Here is a 23,709-nt window from a genome sequence, read left to right on the forward strand (position 1 = left end):
CAACTAAAAAGACTGCGTGCTCAAAAGATTACAAAAGGAAAGTTATCCTGAGTGCTTTCATATCTGAGGCTCCCTGAAACGACGCAGATCGCGTCGGGTACAGCTGAACGATCATTGCACGGACCTCTCCGATCCGCCCCGGGATACGGGGCCAGACCGCTATAAGACAACCGGGTCGAGCTCCTGTCTGGAAGCAACGGTCACGACATTAAAGCCATGCACAAACACATAAGCTCTCGCAAACCTAAACCATAAAATAATACAAAATTAAACATCAAACTTAAAATGACCACATATAATCAACTGGGGATCCCAAATATGCAATCTCATATACATGTCAGAAGCAAAAAAAAAAAAGAAAAGATCTATGACTTTGTTTTTAACATAGTGGACTTGAGGGAAAAAGCTTGTTTGTGCAATATATAGTGCAAAAAGAGTCATGTGACACAGCAGGTACCTGTACTGTTCAATCAGCAACAATTGTTTACAACAATTGTTTTAGGAATAACAATCGAAATGGACAACTTAGTGGTTGCTAGGTTACCACACTTCCGCTAACCAGCTCCCTTGCTGCCACTCAGCCTTCCAAATTTCCATTTTTTGGGGGATATTTCAGTTGAACTGGTGGAATGCGTGTGAAGTGAGAACCCAACTCTCCTTTAGTGTGAAATGGGGACAGAGCAAGAGAGTGCAAAGAGTCAGAGAGACAAGGAGGTGGCCAAAAGTGAGTCCTGGATCGCCTCCCCCTCCCCACCCACTTGGCATCCTAACCTCCGTCCCAGGCTACGACTGGGAGGCCTTGAAGTCCTTGGAGGCCTTGAATTCCTTGGAGGCAAGCTGACCCTGGGGGGGGCAGGTATCTCAGGCTACGACTGGGAGTCCTTGAATTCCTTGGAGGCGGGCTGGTCCTGGGGCTTCAGGTCTCCCAGGCTACGACTGGGAGGCCTTGAAGTCCTTGGAGGCCTGCTGGCCCGGGGCCGGCGGTTCTCCCCTGGAGGGCCTGTGGCTGTGGTCGTAGTGGTACTGGGGGTCCTGCTGCCGGCCGGCCATGGCCCTCAGAGCCCTCCTCTGGGCCTGGCGGGCCCGGTTGTAGAGCAGCACGCCCAGCAGCACCAGCACCGAGCCGGCCGCACCCAGCAGCGTGATGTGGTTGCTGAACACGATGATGCTGAGCCACACGGACAGGGCGTGCTTCACCGTGCTCGCCACGCTGCGCACAGGGAGAGAAGAGGGGGGGGGGAAATATCTTCAAGGTGAATAACCTTACCCTGCACATGATTTCGACTAATAAATAATATTTATTTCCCCAAACCACGTTGAGAACCATGTGGATAGAATGAATCAAGGCCCGACACGCAAAGCTTAGTGTCAAGTGATCAAACCTGAAACACATGCCTTCATAACTGCCTTACTGGCAGTGTGGCGACCATTGGGAGTAATATCATAAACTCTTAAAGGGGACATATCATACCACCAGGTGTGAGTGTGATCGATTTCATCACACTCACACCGGTCGGACAAGGAGTCCAGCCGGGGAGGGGGTATTTTGTGATTGCCCATTCGCGTAATCGAGCAATCGCGCACAAAATACATTTCAAAGTGGACCACCCACCGAGAGACCTCCTGATCTTCCCGATCTCCAGCCTCTGCTGCAGAGCGGATTAAAAAATCGCCGGCAGAACGGCCTGGGGGTCTAACACCGTAATATATATAAACTATAACCGCATTTCACATTAATCGCAAATATCCCGCTCGGGTCTGCCTTTGTAGGCGCGTTGAGAGGAGGCGCGGGCGATTCCGCTGTCAGTGCGTGTGCAGTGTATCAGTGATATGCGGGTTGATCCAATATGTGGTAGTGTACCCACTCACCATTGGGATGTATGCGCGCTTGTCTCTGTGTGCGTGTGTGAACAAGAGTGACAGGGAGAAAGAGTGCTATGCGGAGATGAATGAACGGAACGATAGGCCTATTTATATAAAAAAAAAAAAAAAATAGAAGGCAGAATCAATTTGTGGCGCTCAGTGTTGACTCTGTGCCACATCGCCACACATTGGCCTGGGAAACACTTATATCAAATTATTTCAACGTGGGCTAAGGCAGAAAGGCCTACATGTGCCGAAAACAGATATTTATTAATTTATTTTACTGAACGCAGCCTGCATGATGGTGAACTAGACACGTCTTTAGCATATGGAAACTATGGAACACGTCTGCCTTTCTAGTTTCGGGATAATGTATAGAACGTCGGCCATTATCGGGAAAATAAGGCTTATTTTCGATAATGACCGGCGGCGTTCTATACATTATCCCGCTTATTACACGGCTACTTGCCAAAAAAAGTAACTTCACATGGTGTGTCTTTTTACAATTTATTCTTTACCAGCATTCGTAGTGTTGATCAGCAGAGAAATAGTCCGTCAAAGATGTTGACGTTGCTTAGCAACCAAGGACGCTGGGGTTGATAAGTTACCGGACTTCTTGCGGAGTGATAAGACAAGACAGACGGCAAAAAATCCACTTTCCTTGATGCCGCTCATTATGCTTAGCAATGGTGAATTATCAAAAAAATATTCACGGCTGGAAGTTTTGAAGGAACCAAGCAAGTGACCGGAGCGTTCTGCAGCATTGAGAAGAGCCGTGTAATAAATAACGATAGTCACATTCATCATTCGATAGTCTACGTGACTCCGACTATTCGACGATCGTTGCCCATCCCTAACAGAAATACATGGTTAAACTTAGAATTAAAAAGCAATAATTGCATGACTTGACGAGCCTTGAAGCTCGAGCCGGAGTCAAGTCTGAAGTCCTTTGGGTGGAGTCACAAGTCAAGTCTTAAGTCACCGTTACTCGAGTCTCGGACTCGAGTCCCCATCTCTGCTAAAACCACAAAAATATTGACCCAACACAAACTAAGGTGTGACCAAAATGTGTTGCAGCTGCCGAACCCAACTTGGTCCATTGTGAACACATGAACCTGCAGCTTAAAAAAGCACACGCACTAAAAATAACAAAACCGGTTGACACCCACGAAGCAATCCCTCAGGGTCCTCGCACAAAAACAAGCAACACGGTAAACATGGTACAGGAGCTGCAGGTGGGGCAGAACTGCAGCTGCTGCAGACTAGAGCTACAGGTGGTGCAGCCTGAGGGGGGGGGGGGGGATCCGTTGCAGGTGGTGCACGTCACTGGGCGGGCCGGGGGGGTCGTACCTGAAGGTGACGGGGGAGATACGGCCCATCAGGGCGTAGGCGCTGACGCTCTGCAGGTGGAACAGCACTCCGTCAAACAGCAGCAGCAGCACCACGTCCTGACTCCAGACCAAGCTCCGCCCATTCTTCCCGATCACTGGAATGTCCTGTTGGGACGAGGGGGCAGGGGGGGACGGGGGGACGGGGGGGGTCGGGGCCAGGGAGGGGTGCAGCGGTGGGACCTGGTGAGCAGGTTACGGAATACACAGAGCCACGTAGCCTCTTCTGTCACCCTACACCCCCATCCCTCCCTTCACCCGTCCTGGCCAACTCCCTCCTTTCACACCATCTCTCTCTCCCTCCCTCCCTCCCTCCCTCCCTCACTCCTTCCAGCTCCATCTCCCCTTTCATTTCTGCATTCCTCTCCCCTTCCCTCCCTCTATATGTGGTTTAATCTACAGGCTATCAGTGTGGCCGGCCTTGGGATATTCAGTATATTTGGGTGTGGCTGGTGATACTACGATTTTAATCTGATAATGTAGCTCTCAAAAAGTTGCAAATTCACCTTTGAGATCTACACACACACACACACACACACACACACACACACACACACACACACACACACACACACACACACACACACACACACACACACACACACACACACACACACACACACACACACACACACACACACACACACACACGTCTGGCTCCTACTCCTACAGTGCTCTGCTTACCAGCAGGAAAACCCAGGCAGGAATGAGCATGATGACAGCTGCTGCGCTGGTGTAGAACTGCAGCTCTGGTGGGCTTGAGAGGACACACACGTACACACACAAATACAGTCACAGACACGCACAAAAAAAAAGAAGCCCAACACAAATGCAAAACTCATTCTCGTAAAAGAAAATGTTTGATGTGCCGCAATCAAACATAGCAGCCGGGCAAAATAGCATAATCCACTATTTGGCCCTTTACAGGAGTGAAGGACGGGGAGGAAGGGAATGAGTCGATGTTCACCCTCGACAAAAGATAGCTGACAGAGGTGCGGTCAGAGGGGGCAGTAGGTGCTTTGCGTTTACCTGAATTTGTAGGTGTCTCCACTGAGCAGCTTTTTGGAGAAAACATTCTGTAAACTGGTGAACAAAAGACACAAGAGAGACGGAGAGGGATAGAGTCAACGCACATGTGGAGAGGGAGGAAGAGTGAGTCGCTATGGGTTTGAACAAACAGAATTGAATTAGGCTTAATAACTGCCAAGTGAACCCGGAGCAACAACGCGGTCCCACATGATCTACTGGGTGTCTGCTCCTTACTGGTCAAAAGATTACCAACCATGGCAACCATAATCCTCATCAACGTCATGACTCTTGCGCTACCCTATTGCCTGACACACACACACACACACACACACACACACACACACACACACACACACACACACACACACACACACACACACACACACACACACACACACACACACACACACACACACACACACACACACACGAGGGGCCGGAGAGACAGCGATGCCTTCGAGGGAGGGGCCGGAGACTCACCAGTCCATGATGTTGGTGGAGAGGGCTGCGGAGAAGCCCAGCATGTTGAAGCTGAGCTCTGAGGCCGTGCACAGTGCCAGGCCGGCCATGATGGGGAACAGGGAGAGATTTACCCACAATCCTTCAGAGGGAAATAAACCACACAAAAGCGTGTGGTAAGCAGGAGCAGGCGGATACACAAGAAAATGTAGCCCTTTGTGTGAACGCTCCCTGCCACAAAGTAAACAACAGCATAAAGCTGCCAAATTAATTGGTCTCCCCACACCCACACTGTCAGAGCTCAATATAAAGGCCATCTCACTCATTGCATCCACAATAGCACAGGACAACACACACCCTCTCAACTGCCACTTCACTGTCATGCCCTCTGCACGCAGGCATAGGTCCCTGTTGTGCAGGAGGGCTCGCTACGGCAAAAGCCTGGTGCCTGCAGCCATAACAGCACTCAATAAAAGGCCAAGATAAATCACCCCCAGTCCTACTCTGTGTAGATGTTTATGCAGATCTGTGTAGATGTTTATTTGTTTCTGTTTATTGTCTGTCGGCGTGCGGCCCACATATGTAATGTACTGTGACGTGAAGAAAAATTTCCCCTTGGGGACAATAAGGTCTAAAGTCTAAAAGTCTAAAGTCTAAGCCCCTAGGCCTTGTTTTAACACATCGTCCAAGCACTTGTAAGTATGTATGTATGTATGTATGTATGGAATGTATGTATGAATGTTTGGTCTGGCGCAGTAATAGTGACCTTTGTCAAGTCAGGTGACATATCTGGGGCATGTTTGACGTAAACAAGCAATCCATCAGTCAGTTATTTTTGCCCTTACTGCCTGATCTTGTTCTTCGACAGGTGTTGACTCAACAAATAAAGAACAAGAGAATTCTGTCCTGAGGACTACTAGAATAATGGATGCTGTTGTAGTAATTAAGAAAGCACAACATCAGCAGACAAATGCATTTGCTCTTTTGCAGTATATAAACATTAACCCCAGGGAAAATGTTAATGTTCCTGCTAAAAGTACATCTTAAATCCCACAAGAAAAATTGCAGAGGTAGAGAAAATGGGGAATTAGCCCATAGGTACATTATTTAGTCTCAGATGTCTTCCAGCGTCTCCTCTGGCGTCCTTTGATTGGCGGGTTGACCCACCTGTGTACTCCCCCAGGATGAGGCGGGACATGATGACCGTGAAGATGGGCGCTGAGCTCTTCACCGTCTCGGCGAAAGACACGGCCACGTTCTTCAGGCTGACCAGGCCCAGCACCACCGTGGTGAACCTGGAGGGGGGGGGCATTATCAGCCAATGGGAGGACAGAACTGTCCCTGCTTAAACGCATATCAGATTTAAGCTAACAAAACGCTTGCGTGTAATAAATAGTGCATATTACGAATACCATTTTGTTCGGGTTTGCTTATCTATAGTTCACTAGTTCACTGTTGTAAGAATTTCTTCTCTGTATACAGGCCCGTCGCTATGGGCGGGCCATATATGGGCGGGCCATATATGGGCGGGCCATATATGGGCGGGCCATATATGGGCGGGCCATATATGGGCGGGCCATATGGGGCCGGGCCCGCCCCCCATAATGCTTTGTGCCCGCCCACTTGAGGCACAGATCTCCACAAAAAAAACCCGAGCCTCCGAGTTGACGTCACGACAATGGCTGCCCATTTCATTGATAGACTAAAGTGAACTTGCAGCAAGCACTAAGAGGCGAACTGAACACCCATTCTAACATTAGCATTACGATACATTATAGCTTACAATTATAAACATCAACTGCTATATACTCCCTCATGTTCAACCATCGCAAGCAGTTCTAATAACTGATTCATCTGATTCAGCAAGGTCCCTGCGGGCATCCATACTTGTTGTTGTTATGAACTCTAGTCTCACGAACAATCACATTTCCGATTTTAGGTCATATCCTACAAACGTTTCCTGAACACTCTTATTTCGGAAGAAGGGAAGGTTTACATAAAGACACCGAAGAGCTTCCGAACCTCTGAGCTGCTTTGAAGGCGGCATCAGGTTCTCAAGCGTCACATTATGCGCCAGAAAATGCTTAACGTCACGCGAACGCCTGCCGTCTGTTCACACGAACGAACCGCGCGCCATATAGAGTGGCGAAGTCCCGCCTCTTCCGGTAGAGCTCATGGGACCTATGAGATCGAAAAATATGAATGGGTGTCAATGGAGAGAAAAAAATTATTTTCTGGTCCCAGTCTTTATATGACCTGGATTACACATATGTTTGTGGATTGGAATGATAATTTTTCATGCAAAGAAAACTAAAAATTTTCGTGAAGAAGATTGATAATTTTAGGTTTTATGTGAGGCCGCTTTGTGAACTACAGCTCTTCGCTGCTCTCGACGCATATGATATACATCACAACACCCGCACTTGGAACTCGGCACAGAGATGGCGATCTCTCTGCCCCGCTTCACCGCTGTTTCCAAGGGGAGGATAAAAGCATCGAAAGAGGTGAAAACCATCATAAGTCGGGGCACGTGCAGAGTTTCAGTTATGCCGATGGGAAGATTGTCGGTCTTCTCCACGCCAGTCGCAGGGAGCGTGACGTCACATACGAGCCGTGTAGTCTTTCTCGTTGTGTTTTCTCTACAGCCTTTATCTGAACAATTGCACAATAAACGGTTGAACTCTTTGCATGAACAATTATCCTTTAAATCCACAAACAACATATGTGTAATCCAGGGCATATAAAGACCGGGACCAGAAAATAATTATTTTCTCTCCATTGACACCCATTCATATTTTTCGATCTCATAGGTCCCATGAGCTCTACCGGAAGGGGCGTGACTTCGCCACTCTATAGGGGGATTATTCGTTTATTGAATGAAAAAAAAATTGCTTGACCGGTTGCCATGGTAATCTCTGTGTGGTTAATTTTCAGTTGCGGTGTTAATTAGCGATGTTTTTGGCTTACTGTTACATTAAACTGTAATCAGAAAATGCGGTTATATGCTATAGACCCTATAATATATGTGGTATAAAGGCTGGGACGAATTTCAAATTATAAATATGTACACTTTATGATGAAAGTATAGATATATAATGGTGCTCGACGGCGTATTTATGCAGGTTTATGTAAATTACAACTTTTTTGAAAACGATGTTGTGTGCACAATGTTATTTTTCAAAACGGAGGGGGGGAAATATTTGTTTCTCTAAATACCCTGCTATGTATAAACGTGGCCTAACAATATTGGAAATTAGTCCGGTATTGATTGGGATCGCTGAGGCCTTCATCCACCGCAGGTAACAATGTATTCCTTTGGGGCAATAGCGGACATCCACGAACGCCCTCTCCATGGCTTGATCTTAACACAGACAGGCTCCTGTTATTGTTGAGTGTGTCTGGATGATGGCTGTTTTAAGCAGCCTCACTTGGCCTGAGCCAGACTGATTGGACTCTGGGGCTGGGTGAGGCTGCCGGCACCAGTTGAGCAGGTTGAACCAGCCGTCACACACACACACACACACACACTCAGGGAGAGTTCTCCTGCATGGAAACACCAGGTCATGTATCGCACTCTGCAAAACGTACGAAAAACCGGCTTCAACTGACTTTCTTAAAAAAGCTATGCAGTTTATCCGTCTGCTGTATTAGGTTGAAATCTTTTTCTCCAATTGTGTACTGCTTTAGTGGTATTAATAGGCCGATTATAGTTGCACATTGTTGTCGTGCAGTTAGTAGACTTAATATAATTGTAGATTCCTACCCAACTGAGCCCACTGAGCAATCAGCACTTCTATCTATAGTCTCCCTTTGTCTGAGGTCATCTCTGGGTACGCCTCCTTGCGATCCCTTGTCTTCCTGGCTCTCACTTGGATCACACCAGGAATATACCAAATAGACATGTTCTTTCTACCCCCACTCCCTGCTATCCTTCTCTCGATTACCTGCTGTGTCTGTTACTAAACCGGAGGAATTAAATGCTGCTGTATTCGTTAAATACCAGGTCTCCGTTAATGCTCCTCTGGGATTTCCACATCCGGACGGCGACTTCCAAAGTGCCACTGCTGTTTTTACGATCTTCGTTCACTCTCTCACTCCCTTCCCCCACCCCCTACTCCCAAAGCTGGCAACCAACTCAAACTCATATTCACCAGTAAATGCTCTCCCAAAGACAGTTCTCTCCTCTTCGCGTCGCGAACCACCTCTCGACTCCTTGGTTCTTGCCTCAGTGCTGGGATGGGCTCCTGACAAGCTGAATCCCTACCCTCGGTCCATCGCAGGCTGAACACTCCCCCTTTGGGCTATACCTTCATTGTTGAATGCACTTTTGTCAGTCGCTTTGGACAAAAGCTCCTGCTAGGTGGATGCACTGTTAACATGAGTTATAGCTGCAGTGTAATCGCTCAATACTGGATACATTTCCAAAGATTAGGTCCACATTAGAACCTCAGACCACAAATGATGATGAGAATGCTATATGCTACAAAAATAATTAACATATATAAACAAAATATATGTTTTCCTAAACCCTGGCATAATGGGGTCATTGATTCGCTAACATCTTCCTTCGGCCTGAAATTGATTGGCTTAAGCCTCGCTAAGGACTGGCTTTAGGAGGTCATTGATTGGCTAAAAGCTTTATAAGGCCCGGCATAAGGAGGTAATTGATTGGCTAATGACTTCCTCTGGCCTGGCATTAGGAGGTCATTGGTCCTCATTCAATAATATGTTTCAGGGTTTATCTGAGGTATGCGTGTGTATGGTTCTATGGACAAACATTTGCACAGGATAGGTATTGTGTATTATCTATGTATTTACTTATCTGAACAAATGTAATCTTCTTCTTCTATGTTTGCTCACCGAGGCAGTGTTTACCATGCGTTACAGATGGCACAAAATAATTTATCATAGAAGAAAATGTTGAGAATAACAGAAAAGTTATATCAGTAAAAATAATGGATTATAAATATTGTAACATAATTAGAGCATAATGGCTTGTTGTTGATTTAAAAAAAAGTGTTGCTTTGTGCATTGCATTACATGTTTTTGATTGTACGATCGTCATGGATGGTTTGTGTTTTGGGCTCCTGTATGTGTATTGAATGTTTTACCTCCGGTTTAAAGGTCCGAGAGCTACTGCTCTGGAGCTACCTACTGACGCTGCTAGATGTGATGAGTGTTTTTTGATCGATTTCTGAAAGGAGGACTTCAAGCTCCACACCTGAAGTGTCTTTTTGTTGATTAAGCAGAAATGGGGAAGAGCGTCTCCCATTAAGTGTTTTTTGGGGGCGTAACTTACGGCAATTAACAACTCTCACAAACACGGGCACTCATTTACATACAGGTGTGATTCTTCATGTCGACGCATCATTTACGTCAAACTAGTTCTTCCTGAGCGATTTTCCTTTAACTTACGGACAGAAGTATGATTGACTTTTGAGGAAAAATACGCAAATGCTCTAGCACGAGGCCGACTGATTGGCCAATGTCTTGCTTAGGCCCGTCAATAGGAGCTCAGTGATTGGTCGGACACTCACCTCATCAGGCCAACAAACAGCATGGTCATGACGAAGTTGGACGGATACTCGGTGCGGGTCTTGTGCTTGTAGAGGCAGCAGGGGACAAACATTTTGAGGCACCCGATGATGGTGGTGGACAGCATCTGGACAGCACCTAGGGGTACCACACAAACAGACAGACAGTTTGACCACGATTGAATGTAAATGTACACATTTTACCTGAAGGCCTTTAGAGCTAGACAAACAACACCACCCGTTCCTTAAAGATACAGGTACCCAAAAGGCTCAGAGTTCAGTAAGACGGTGAGAAGAATCAGACCGTTTAAACCAGTTGAGATATACTGGGTATTTACAATCCGTTTTTTTATCTTGGATAATAAAACCTTGAAATAAAAGTCTCCTTGCCAATAAAACCACATCAGATAAGACTGATAATGCTTATGGTACGAGTATCCTAATATTTGATCAGGCTATGTAAGCCCGCTTCTAGGAATCACTGCTGCACATCCTTTGGTTAAAAATTAAATGGATTACTTCGGCATGGCCTACACTCTCTCTTTCACTTGTCATTTCATGACACTGTTGAGTATAACAAAAATGTTTAAAAAAATAAATATACCAAAGTGTGAGATGTGTCGGGACACACCCGCACACACACACACACACACACACACACACACACACACACACCCACCCACACACACCCTTACCCAGCATGCTCGGCTCTCCCTCCAGAAGCGACAGAATATACTTGTTGAGAAAGAGCGTGCAGAAGCTGAAGAAGAACCACAGCACCAGGTATGACATGGAGCGCAGGTTCCAGACGCCGGACTCCGCCTCGATCACCGTGGTCTCGGTGACGGTGATCTTCAACACACTTTCACCGTGCATGCTCTCGCTGCGGGTCAGCACCACGCGCTCCCGGCTGCTCTGGAACGGGGAGAAGAGACGCAGCCACGGGCATCTGCCGCTGGTCGGACCGTTAGCCACCATGGTGCTGGTTGTTGTTCGGGCGCACCGTCCCACCGACACTTATCCAACACGACTCCTCCTGGGTGCACCGACGAAAGCGCAAGGAGTGGACCGCGGTCTCGGTCGTCAGTCCATCTTGCCCCAGGGTAGGAGTCAAGCAGGTGGTGGTGGTGGTGGTGCAAACATGGCAGCACTCTCAAACTGTTCCTCAACTGTCAGAAATCCTATATGCAGAGAAGAAGCACGCCCAAAATAAATCGTTATGACTATACACCAAATGCAGTAATAACATAACAAGCAGTGTGTGATGGGAACACTAGGCGATGGTGCACGCTAAACGTGCAGGCTATTATTAAACGTGCAATGCCACGTGTACTGTTAGGCATCAGGGTTAAACTAAAACCCAGTACAAAGGGTAGATGGTTATCAATAAAACATACACGGGGTAACACAATAAGAGCCATAGTGGTTCACCGGGAGCTTCTAACATGTTTAAGTCCCTGGACCTCCGGATTGTGAGTTACACAGGGAAATACAAGACAGTCTACAATGTTTTGCATAACTTGTTGATCTTGTGAACGAACCATTACAGAACACGAACAAGCTGCATTATGACATTAGCTCATCGCGTTAGCCTCCTGGAGAGGAAACACGCACACAATAGAGGAAGCTACGGCCAAGGTGTGCGGTCACGTATGTTACCGAGGTTCAGTAACAACATCTGGTTTAAGTAACGCGTGGATCTCGACCTGCATCGAGGCGAAGGTTTTCACTCACCCGGGGATCGCCTCTGTGCGCACAGTGCCAGGTTTAAAAAGCCTCAGTGGAAGCTTGCACGCCTCTTGTCCAATAGTTACGTCCTCCTGTACACACTAACGTTACGGTGGGTCCGTCTCCCTTGGTTGATATTGTTCTTATGTTTAGGCTGTGTAATGTTTTCCAGTTACAATCCAGCGTGCTTCCAGTGAGGAGCGAAGTCAAACCACGGGAAGTTTGGGATCATATGAGATCAGACTGCTTTTTGTGTGTGTGGGGTGAGCATTGTCTTTGTGTGGCGGCGGCTGTTCGCTGGTGTTTGTTGTGCGGGTCAACGCCCCCTAGTGGCGGACATCAGACGGTGGCGGCCGCTAAGGTTACAATGTCACCAAATACACTGGAAGAATTAGTAGCTTCTGGCTAAATATTTACTATGGTATAATAGGCACATGGGCCCATACAAATAAACCCTTTCTACTTAAACCTCACTTTGCACCACAGCACTCGACGCATTTTCTGCAGGAAATCTTTTGTAGTTTGGCATCATTATTACATGCATTATTATTTCGGCACCAGCATGAATCTATGGTAGACTGTGATCTATCATCACAGTCTACCAGAAGGACACGTTGGATACATTGATTAATGCAATTACTTTATGTGTTTAACAAATGAACCACGATCCTTTAAACAATGTGCCTTGCACAAGCAGAGACGTCATTTCGAATGGTGGCGGACTTGAACTACAGAGCGGGGCTGTAGAAGACACTTCAGTACACACTAGTGCACATAGGAACGACGCCTGGAAATCAGAGCAACTATGAATGCGGAACTGAAACCTACGCGAATATAGACTTCGCCAAATATAAACCGAAACTAAAATATGTAGTGGGAAGATGCAGTAACAAAGCCTGCACTCTACATAACTTTTAGGGAACATGGACGAGATAAGGTAAAATAAAACACGCACCTTCTGCAACTTTTCCTACTGAACTGGCAGTGGGTCGCAACATGTGACCCTTTGGTCCGCGAAGACTCGTGAGCGACAGACCTACTGCATCGTTGGCGAAGGCGATTGATTACAAGTGGTTATTTGACGTCATCTCTACTGTACTGTGTGGCAATACGAGTGCCGTGTAGTTGTATCATAGTAGGGCTAATTGTAGCCTAGTATACGATTAGTCTTTAAACTTTCAGATCAACGTATACATTTGTTAAATGATGTCAAACTACTTTAACACCATTGGTGTACTCTACACCAAAGAGCGTGCGAGTTTGTTGTGTTGTGTTCACAGCCCCACTGTGTATGTCGGTCCTACTTCACAGACCGCTGTTGGACAACTCGCCAGCAGAGGGCGCAGATGTTCCACATCTGAACCTGAGGCCGAGGCACCAGGAGTTGATCCCGACACCATGCGGCCCGGTGAGGTCAAACACCTTCATTAAGTAGGACAATGCAAAGTATAAATAAAAGATTTCCTCCCCTATAGATTTAGTTTGTCTTTTAGTTTTGCAGGTTTAATTGGAATACATCCCCTACATGTTGCTTAGCCGGGGAAGTCGGACACATTGTATTTAACTGCACGTACACATATAAACACCTCGACAAATAAAGGAACGAAGCCTTTGAATCATGTAAGATCTCTTAATTCATTTAAGTCTCATCGTTACACGTTAGGTACATTATACATTTACAGTTTTTGCTTTTTCCAAAGTCAACCATGTTTGTCCTCCCATCATGGCACTCTAAGACACTAAGCGTCTTAGAGTACCATATTAAGCGCTATATAAATTTAATTTATTATTATTATTATTATTATTATTATTATCATCCTCGTCTTCGTCCCCGTCTCCCTCTTCGTCCCCAGATCAAGCCCTGGGCGGAGCTGAGCCGAGCGGTGCAGCTGTACTTCTGCTTCACGCTGGCCTCCATGTGCGTGCTGCTGGGCCTCACTCTGGCCAGCTTCTGCGGACAGTACGACGCCCTCCTGGAGCAAGACTTGGGCGTCTCCCTCATCCAGCTGGTGGGAATCTGTGAGTGCCATGGCAACAACGTTTCTCATAGCAACGCATCGAAGCGCCTGTCGTCCGGATTGAACGCGTTTGGTGGAGTTGTACTCTTGTTGTGGGAATTCAGCCAGCACCTGTGATATGTAGCACCTCCTACTCTTACTGTGTGCACCACCGCTTATCATAATTACATGTACGCTAACCTCGTTTCTTTCAGATCCCTATAGCTGATCGTCACTCAGTCTACCCGGGGGGGGGGGGGGGGGGCCTTTGTATCTCTCACTGGGTCGAGCAGCACTTAAAAACGTTTGCTTGTAGTTGCCCCAGTTTCAATTGTATGCAATTGCAGGTTCCTTTTGGGTGAAAAAGTAGTCCCTAGTTCATAGTTAGACGATCTCAAAAAGATTGTGTGAAAGAAGCAGGGGTTGAGGACCTGGATGTATAAATAACAACAGTGTTAAGGTTTCAATTGACCACATGGCTGCTGTAGCTTTGGTTTGAGTCGTCAAAACATGAACCGAAAACAGACTGTGTGCTGGTGGAGGTCCTTTCACGAGGGGGCTCGAGAATACAAGGAGTGAGGTCCATTGTATCTGCACATTCCTTCATCCCAGTGAGTCTCTATGGAGCGTCAAAGGTCCACATAGGACGACCCCCCCCTCACCCTAAGATCCGACGCACACGCAGCGCACCAAAGTGGCATATTTGTTGTCCATATTTGTAGCATTTGTAGTAAAACCCCCCAAAGAAGCAGTGTGCAAACGTACCATAGTGTTTTTCCGAACACTCCTAATAGTTAATTCTTGTTTTGATGAGACAAATCAGAAACATCACTCTGGCGTCCGTCCCGACATCGTGTGCTTCCAGCGTTGCGATGCCGTTGGTGACGGTTGTGTTTCCTCTGTGTTTGTGTTGCTTGTGTCGACGCAGTGTTCTGCGTGTACTACGTGGTGCGGGGCGTACTGCAGGAGAACAGACAGGAGCTGTGTGCCTTCCTACTGAGCGTGCTCACTCTGGTCCTCCGCTCAGTGCTCAACTACAGCCTCCTGCCGCACCAGGAGCAGCAGAAGCTAATGGTGACACACACAGACACACACACACACACACACACACACACACACACACACACACACACACACACACACACACACACACACACACACACACACACACACACACACAGCCACACACACCCACACACAGACACAAACAGATACAGACACACACACACACACACACACACACACACACACACAGATACAGCCACACACACGCACACACAGACACAGACAGACACACACACGCAGACAGAGACACACAGACACACAAACACACAGATAACAAGACAGAGACAGACACACAGACACACACACACACACACACACACACACACACACACACACACACACACACACACACACACACACACACACACACACACACACACACACACCTAAACCAAGAGAACAACAGTAACTCAAATGACACACTTCCTACATCATGTGACATTCAATGGCTGAGTGCCCTGAGAGCTTAGCACTTTGGTTAGCACTAAGCTATTAGTAGGGAAACAGCCATCTTTCTCCTCAGAAGATGCCTTACACACTTTGGGGGGGGGGGGGGGTCCTGTATGTTTATGTAGGAGTAGTATTAGTAGTAAGAGCATATTTGCAGAAGTTCTTCTTTTTCTAAAGACACTTCAGTGAGTGTCAAATCTCCCTATTCCAAAGTAATGGAAAGACTGTTTGCCTTGAGGAAGTACAGTTAGGAAGTACTGTGTGCGTACTGTATTATAAAGGTCACACTTAAAGGCCAAGCGCCCCGAAAGATACTAGGCAGAAAACACTTCTACTGAAAGAAATGGTTGGACACTGATGATGCAAATCCATGATGTCACGTGACACGTGAAGCCGACTGTCTGTGTTCCTAATGCTGTGCCGTGAATAATCATCTCTTGTTCTGCCGGGCTTTCCGAACACTAACAGAACAGGTTGAACAACATTACACAAAAACAAAGCAATGTAGGCGGTTCAACGCAGATGTTTAAAGGGTCCCTGTGTCACACCACCAGGTGTGAGTGTGATTGCCCTTCCCTGTGCCTTGGTGACATCACGAGGGGGGGTGTCCACTTCCATCTGTCATACATCAAGGTGGAGCCTCCCACTGGTGATGTCACTAAAACACAGGAAAAAGACGGTTTTCAAACAGCTTGTAATGGCTGATCACACTCACACTTGGAGAGGTATAATAGGGGCCCTTTAACGCGTCGACACATGTCCCCAGTTGAGGTTTGTGTGCATACTGTGTGTGGGCGTGGTCCACGTCGTCTGCACCTGCCTCCTCATCGGCGCGGCTGATAGGATGGCCTTTCGCGTGGGCGGGGCCTTGGAGAGCGTCCAAGAGCGGTACTTCCTGCTAAACCTGTGCTTCTCCATGGTGACCTTTGACCTGCAAGCTCAGGTGAGATCCTGGAGTGATAACATATACGGAATACAAAAGAGAGAATTATTGCAGTGACTTTGACCGCTTAAGATTAACTTCGAAATGTATAACACCTTATTAACATATGTGTATTCCAATACAGTTGGCTTATATTTACAACAATTAAACCGAACAACACTTTTTGAAAAAGGCTTGCAGTTGTATATACATCGATTCTAATGAATAACTACTCGTCGTGAAAATGTGTTCCCACGACTCCAGCTGTGCTTGTGTATCTTGATGATATCGGGGAGCGAAGCCACGAACCTCAGGGACAGCATTCTGATCGGCTGCGCCTGCATCTTCTGGTCATGTCTCACTACTGTAGTCGGCGGTGTTGCTGTGAGCCGTACTTTCACTTGCTTTCACTTACTTTGACTGACAGTTGAAACTGCAACAGTTTTTTCCTGTTATCTTTACCTAAATTTCGTTATGGTTACTAACTTAAATTTGATTGGGCTGTTAATGTTATATACGAATACTGTTAAAAATATGATTATTCTGGACAGAAATCACAAAAATAAATGTAAATGGTTATAGGCCATTTATAAGTTCTCCATCAGTTAATGTTAATGTACAATTGTTGGGTTCTAAACTGTTATCTTTTAGACTTTTTCTGTGAAATGTAATTATGAGTATTTTCTTCCCGCTCCCTAGCTTTTGAAAAAAGCCCGAGTCTTGGTTTTGGTATTCCTCCTCCTGAACATTCCAGAAGTGGTGTTTTTCATCTATCTCATGTTCACGGTGAGGGCCCGACACAAAATAGTTACCAATAGTAATTATTGGTCAAAAAAAAAAAATGCAGCTATCGATTCTGTTTAAGTTTTCCACCTATTGCCGTTCTCATTTTTGTGTGTGTGTGTCTTCCTGTGTGTGTGTCTTCCTGTGTGTGTGTGTGTGTGTCTTCCTGTGTGTGTGTGTGTGTGTGTGTGTGTGTGTGTGTGTGTGTGTGTGTGTGTGTGTGTGTGTGTGTGTGTGTGTGTGTGTGTGTGTGTGTGTGTGTGTGTGTGTGTGTGTGTGTGTGTGTAGGTCATCAGCAGGTGGCCGGCAGACAGCGCCGGCCCCCACACGCTGGTGGGGGCCCTGCTCTCCGTGGGGATCAAGATGGCGCTCCTGGGGGCACTCGGCCGTCTGGACAAGCACTTCCGTCAGGGCCTGTGGGGCGCGGAGCCTATAGCTGCCGGCTGAAGCATTAGTTACAAATATACATATTTTTTCCATCATTTTCCTATTAAGTACATATCTATATATATACACCTGTATCGATATATCTCTATATATATATATATATATTTGATATACATGTGCACTTTTGTGGCTAATATTTTGCCTAACGTTTTTCTTCCCCGGACTTCAGCCTACTGAAGTTTCCGAGGTTCAAGGAGATGGTCGCTAGATAGCCCCGGTGTTTAAACCAACCAACCTGTACTATGTCCGGTCACTGCCCTGCGCCGTCCACTACGCACTCAGACAAGCCGCTCGGTGCTCTCCGGTTTGCCTCGTGCGTCGGCTGTTACTACTGACGACTGTCATCCAAAGCCATGTACAGAGCACTTTTAGAACTGGGGATACAGGTCATCCATGAGCAGGTGGCTAAAGCATCTTACTAAAAAGGACATTGGGATTAAAATTCAGTTCCTTTAATGTACAGTATTAATTGACCGTGTCCTTTGTAACCCGTTAACTGACCGTCACCATGGAAACCTGTTTACTGACCGTCTCCATGGAAACCTGTTAACTGACCGTCTCCATTGTAACCTGTTAACTGACCATCACTATGAATAACCTGTTTATTGACCGTCTCCATGGAAACCTGTTTACTGACCGTCTCCATGGAAACCTGTTAACTGACCGTCTCCATTGTAACCCGTTAACTGACCATCACTATGAATAACCAGTTTTTGACCGTCTCCATGGAAACCTGTTGACTGACCGTCTCCATGGAAACCTGTTTACTGACTGTCTCCCCCCCCCTTCCCCCCGAGCTAGAGCTGACCAGAGACACCTCTTCATCAGGAGGGGGTGGGGAAAGTCAAACAAAGTGTTACGTGCAATAGTAGCTGCTGCTTGCGTTGACAACTGGTGTTTCTTGTGCAGGACGCATCGAGATGAAAATTTACAATTGTATTAAAATACCTTTTTCTTGTCATGACTTTTTTTGGTATATTTTTTTGAAACACTGTTATGGAATTAGCACAAACTTTAGTTATTTTTACTTCAGCAATCTCGAAGATTTTCATTGTGATGGATGCATGTTAAGTTACCAACTATTGCCAAATAAAGTCCCTTCACCAAAGGGATAGCCAGAGAGAACGTAACGGAAATCTTCGAGATTTCCAATTTAACTTTATGTTTTAATTTAAACAAAAACGACTTTAATCAGAAGATTATTAATGTTCTGCAAATTGGAATCAATAATAATGTAACGAATTTTGTTTACAACATTTAAGCAAAAGTGTACAATGAAACACATACATACATTTCCATGTTAAAGATTTGTTGTTTATTAAAGTGCTCTGGGCGAGAAAAAAATAGCAGAATTCATACAGAATTATTTACAAATGTACCATTACAAAAGTGAGAGCGGAGAGAAACAGGTTTTGAAAGTGAAAAGCACTTTTCGCAAAGACTCGACTACTTGGCGTAATGTAAAAAACAATGAAGGAATTCGTAGTTCCTGACAGACAAAACCCAAGAAGGATCCGTTGACAAGGGTGAGACGAGAAGGGCCCCTCATTCACAAGGTTAGGTCTGAAGGGACACTGGTGGTAGCGTTTCATTGTACAACTCCTTTGTTTCTTGTGAATGATTCTTCAGTGGTCAGCCTCACGGATTTCAGTAAGGCTCTTTGTTTAACCCTTGGGCCACGGACTTAAAAAAAAAAGTAAACGTGTAGTAAAAAAAAAAGAATTTATATATCTATAGATATATAAAGATTTAGGTTTCCCAAAACCACTGGGACTTACTTCAATAATCTGTTGATTAAATCTAAACATGGAGGGAGTACCAACGTCGGGGATGCCTCTTTAACGGGTCAAGGATCAGTTATGGTTCCACGTCTACGCAACGCAATGACCACGCAGACGCTTTGACGCAGACAGGAACCTGTTTTGGTTCTGTGTCGGGTTTTAGTGAGCGGACCAATCACAGCCCTTGCTGCTGCTGCGTCGCCTCGACGCAAGCTTACAATTTTTGGGAGGGCCACGTCACTCGCGGTGGGCACAAGGAGGGTCCGCAAGGACGTAAGGGGTCCGTAAAGCCCCTTGCGTTGTGTCGACGTGGGACCATAACTGAGCCTTTAGTAGATTGAGGAGACTGAACACAATACATGGCACACTCAACACTTACAGGAAATTAAGAGGAATGATCTCTCTTGGTCTTCTTGAAAAACATACAGTGATACGAGCTACAGTGATCAATGGGAACACTGGTCCACGGGCTGGTCGATAAGTATCCCGACTGAATAAATGACAGACCTTCCACATTATACATCAGACACGCTATACGTATTCAAAACACACGCACGCACACACAACTCAGACTTTGAGCACACCACCCACGGTAACAATCGCCGACTAAAAACCCAACCTCCACCAGTACAGGGTCCCACCTTGTGTCAAGACCCCCGTTAGACGTGTGCATGTCCCCCTATGGCTTACGACGCGACTACCACCACGTCCACGACAAAGAACACGCACAAGACCGCCTGGGGTTTGACTTGAGATTTTTTTTGGTCTGAATGGAATGGATGTTTCAGTTCTGGATAAGCACAACACAAAAGGTCACGCGAGGGTTAGGAGAGAGGTTTGTAAAACAACTGCTGAATACATTTGTAGTATCGCGAGAAGAGTGAAGAGTAATGGAACTTACTCTCTGCTTCCAGGTGCTGACAGCGCAGAGCGACAGCGTAGAAAAATACTCTAAGTACAAGGCTACGGTAGATCTGCACAACTGTGAGAACACGTTTAGAAGAATAATTAAGATCTTGTAAACCTTAGAAAAATGACATTAGTTTTCAATACAACGTACCAGTGGTGAAGGCACAGTCTATACATTAGAAATGCTATAGCATTGGTTTTCTCCTGCTTTACATTAAGATCTGAGTGGAAAAAAAAGAAAAAAAGGTATCAATCTTTTGACGAAAATTCTGCTTTTTTCTTATTAAATGAAGAGCAACAGTCTTGTTTAACATTATAGGAAACGTTTTGGTTCTGCAACTTTTGAAATAGCAACTTCACACAAGACGCCATTTGAGTTTTCAGCGAAGCCAAAGACTTTTCCCCCCTTATGGTTTTCTTTATACACTTTCGATTAACTTTATCCGCCATTTGTAACTGACGTTTCAGCCTTTAGAGCGACGCGAACACGCCAACGCTTCCAGGTGTGTAACCCTTTAAATATATGTATAAAATTAGACTTCATATCAAGCAGATTAAAAACGTAGCTCCATCAATTTGAACACGTAGGATATGTGGTAATTGTTGAGCCTTCCCTGACAGCCAGTGATCTTCCCGTAAAGTGTAGAAAGTGTTCCGACACCGGATCACAACGCTCACCTACGATGGCCCGCACAGACCATCGAATCAAACGGCCCCGTGTGTACAGCGCTGTCAACACTCCAGGTCCGGAAGAGGAACGACCCTGCCAGGTTTTGCCTCCCACCTCACGATCTGAGCTCAGGGGAACTGATTGGAACGCTACCCCTCGGGGTAGACCTCGGTAGCCCAGCACAGATAGTAGGATAACAACACCCTGCAGGCACCCCCTTTCTGAACTTTGAAGGTGTCATTATAAAAAAAATATAATAATAATAATAAAAATCAGAACCATGATTATTAATAATACAATTGTTAGTATTATTAATTATTATGGCTGATGATAAAAATCTATCGTTACTATAACTAGAATATTGAAAATTGTTATGAATAAACTATTCATATTATTAATTACAAATAATAATAATTCAAATCAAATTCATGTCATCAATGAATAACCATGTAGCTGGCTTCGACCCCAGGACCCACTGACTGGATATCATGTTTGATTGGCCGACAGAGCTGGCGGGGGGGACAATGGGCCAATCAGAAGCCCTCAGAACTCCTCTTCCTCAGAGGTGAGATGGTGCTGCTTCTTCCTCACGTTCCAGTGTAAACATTGAGCCAGGCTCTCGAACCAGTCCGTGACCGGGTCCCGGAAGCAGATGGAGGGAACCGGGAAGCAGGAAGTGGTGATGGTGATACTGGATGGAGACACAGCAAACAATCAGACTGGGAGTTTCACAATAAAAGCGCAAAAAAGTATGACCTTATGACACACACACACACACACACACACACACACACACACACACACACACACACACACACACACACACACACACACACACACACACACACACACACACACACACACACACACACACACACACACACACACACACACACACACACAGGGTGGATCTTGCCACACAATGAACTTCCTCAAAGAGGTCTGTTACGGTAACAATGGGGTGGATTCCAAGAAGCAGGAAGTTACCGTGGACGGGTTACAAAAGAGTGTTAACAAACCAAAAAAGGGGCTATTATGTCAGGTCCCTGCTGCGAAACTAAAGCCATCAAGTCCCAGGGCAGTTCCCTCTTCGATTCGATCCTCGACTATCAGCCACAATGCGCCTGGCAGGGGGAGGCGTTTATCTCCTGCCCTGGGAGGGTTCTGCTTCCTCTACAGACCCGGCTGGCTCTCTTGGCCGGCTGCCCTCGCCTCACCTCCATTGCAGGGAGGTACGGAGCACCTGTCCGTCATTCTAGCTGTCCATCCGTACGGAGGTCTGCCTCTCTGCCCGTCGTCAAAAAGACACTTTTACCCCAAGCTTAATATACAAAATACAAAACTAAATACAATTCCAGGCTTGAAGAGTTCTCCTTTTTATCGACCTCTTACTCAATGATGTCTCCTGGTTCAACTGGGGATGGGACAATTGGGGGGGGGGGGGGGGGAACAAACAGGTAGCGCCCCCCCACCATCGCCGACCCCTGACCCTATCCACCCGGTTGCCACGGCGACGGGCTCGGCGACTGACCTGTCCCCGTGGCAGATCTCCTGTCTCTTCCGGCCGTCGAAGGACACCCAGGCAGTGTTCCGCGCCTCGCTGGACAGCATGACCTGAGAGGAAGAGGAGGAGGAGGAGGAGGAGGAGGAGGAGGAGGAGGAGGAGCAGGAGGAGGCCCAGAGGTCATGCTAAGGTCAAGGTGATGGGGTCCTCAGGTATCCTCTATAGGTGTATCTGGTTCTCAGGCCCAGTATAGATTAGGGCTGAACGATTAATTGAATTCAAATCAAAATTGCAAATGTAATTAAACGCGGTAAGCAAATCGCAAAGGCTGCAAAAAAAACAAAACAATACTGACTGGAAATCAGTACGATTCATTTATTTTAAAAATTCAATCGTTAAATAAAGAAGTTTATAATATAAATTAATCTTAACACATCGGCCTGGCCTAAACGAAAGAGCAGTTTTTATGTTGACTGCTTCCAATGTTGTGTTGGACATACTAAAGAATGTTTTTTTTGTGAATAATACACAACATAAGGAACTTAATAAATTATGAAAATCGCACATTAAATCGCAATATTGGTCAAAATAATCGCAGTTCGATTATTTCCCAAAATCATTCAGCCCTAATAGAGATAACCAAGAGGAAAGGCCAAGAGACACTATTTCATACCATGCGCAACACATTCGCACAATAAATACAATCTTTGGCCGTTTATCTCGTATGCACATTTGGACAACACTGGAGCAATAGTGTTGACACAGAGGAACCAGTTTTAAGGTTCCAGGTTCATCGTACACATCCTGCTTCTGGCATTGTACGTGTCCATTTCTATTTGTAATGTTATTCTCAGACTCGTTCTGCTTATTGTTTTCACACGCCCGGCCCTGGCGGAAAATCCAGTCTGATTTCATTCTGATTTCCATGCATTCTTTGATCCGTTTCCAACATCCTACCCCCTAGACTGCCGACAGTGAAGCGTACTGTGTAATGTACTCACAGGGAACTTTGGATTGAACTCTGCAGTGAACTATGTATATGTAGTGAACTATGTAGTGAACTCTGCAATGAACTCTGAATATGTAGTGAACTCTGCAGTGAACTGTGTAGTGTTCTATGTAGTGAACTCAGTAGTGAACTCTGCAGTGAACTCTGCAGTGAACTCTGCAGTGAACTCTG

The 23,709-nt window shown here is 46.0% G+C and overlaps 3 protein-coding genes across 7 annotated transcripts in view; 1 reads left to right on the forward strand and 2 right to left on the reverse strand.

The window, feature by feature from the left end:
• LOC130387637 (solute carrier family 35 member E2A-like) lies at window positions 1-13,285 on the reverse strand. 2 transcript variants are annotated; one of them, XM_056596842.1, is made up of 9 exons: window positions 12,957-13,285; window positions 10,969-11,454; window positions 10,277-10,412; window positions 5,907-6,034; window positions 4,761-4,881; window positions 4,281-4,334; window positions 3,936-4,008; window positions 3,214-3,359; window positions 1-1,210 (listed from the first exon to the last, which is right to left on the reverse strand). In XM_056596842.1, the coding sequence occupies exons 2-9, from the start codon at window positions 11,249-11,251 to the stop codon at window positions 931-933; spliced, it is 1,221 nt and encodes a 406-aa protein (XP_056452817.1). In that variant the 5' UTR covers window positions 11,252-11,454; window positions 12,957-13,285; the 3' UTR covers window positions 1-930. The 2 variants fall into 2 exon arrangements, with proteins under 2 accessions (XP_056452817.1, XP_056452808.1); XM_056596833.1 differs by lacking the exon at window positions 12,957-13,285 and adding an exon at window positions 12,008-12,947.
• On the forward strand, window positions 12,239-18,967 carry LOC130387661 (uncharacterized). Its single transcript, XM_056596863.1, has 8 exons — window positions 12,239-12,938; window positions 13,313-13,409; window positions 13,855-14,020; window positions 14,927-15,072; window positions 16,280-16,456; window positions 16,700-16,819; window positions 17,135-17,221; window positions 17,507-18,967. Exons 1-8 carry the CDS (start codon window positions 12,925-12,927, stop codon window positions 17,663-17,665), a joined length of 966 nt encoding a protein of 321 aa, XP_056452838.1. The 5' UTR covers window positions 12,239-12,924; the 3' UTR covers window positions 17,666-18,967.
• Window positions 18,939-23,709, reverse strand: part of LOC130387615 (NAD kinase-like) — a 22,579-nt gene continuing 17,808 nt past the window's right edge. For all 4 annotated transcript variants that reach the window (XM_056596796.1, XM_056596821.1, XM_056596804.1 and 1 more), the window contains 2 exons: window positions 22,557-22,639; window positions 18,939-21,716 (listed from right to left, as the gene is read on the reverse strand). In XM_056596796.1, the coding sequence (XP_056452771.1) occupies window positions 21,569-21,716; window positions 22,557-22,639 (231 nt within the window). In that variant the 3' untranslated portion in view covers window positions 18,939-21,568. The remainder of the gene's footprint in view (window positions 21,717-22,556; window positions 22,640-23,709) is intronic.

This window comes from Gadus chalcogrammus, chromosome 1 (assembly GCF_026213295.1).
Source record: "Gadus chalcogrammus isolate NIFS_2021 chromosome 1, NIFS_Gcha_1.0, whole genome shotgun sequence".
NCBI lineage: Eukaryota > Metazoa > Chordata > Actinopteri > Gadiformes > Gadidae > Gadus > Gadus chalcogrammus.

What these genes read in the sequence shown, in the direction of transcription:
- LOC130387637 (XM_056596842.1), bottom strand. Translation starts at nt 11,251, where the DNA reads ATGGTGGCTAACGGTCCGACCAGCGGCAGATGCCCGTGGCTGCGTCTC. An exon ending in GGGAGAGCCGAGCATGCTGG is followed by an intron (nt 10,413 to 10,968) that starts GTAAGGGTGTGT and finishes TGGTACCCCTAG; the next exon opens with GTGCTGTCCAGATGCTGTCC. An exon ending in GGAGACACCTACAAATTCAG is followed by an intron (nt 4,009 to 4,280) that starts GTAAACGCAAAG and finishes TGTCCTCTCAAG; the next exon opens with CCCACCAGAGCTGCAGTTCT.
- LOC130387661 (XM_056596863.1), top strand. An exon ending in TCCCGACACCATGCGGCCCG is followed by an intron (nt 13,410 to 13,854) that starts GTGAGGTCAAAC and finishes CTTCGTCCCCAG; the next exon opens with ATCAAGCCCTGGGCGGAGCT. An exon ending in TCATCTATCTCATGTTCACG is followed by an intron (nt 17,222 to 17,506) that starts GTGAGGGCCCGA and finishes GTGTGTGTGTAG; the next exon opens with GTCATCAGCAGGTGGCCGGC.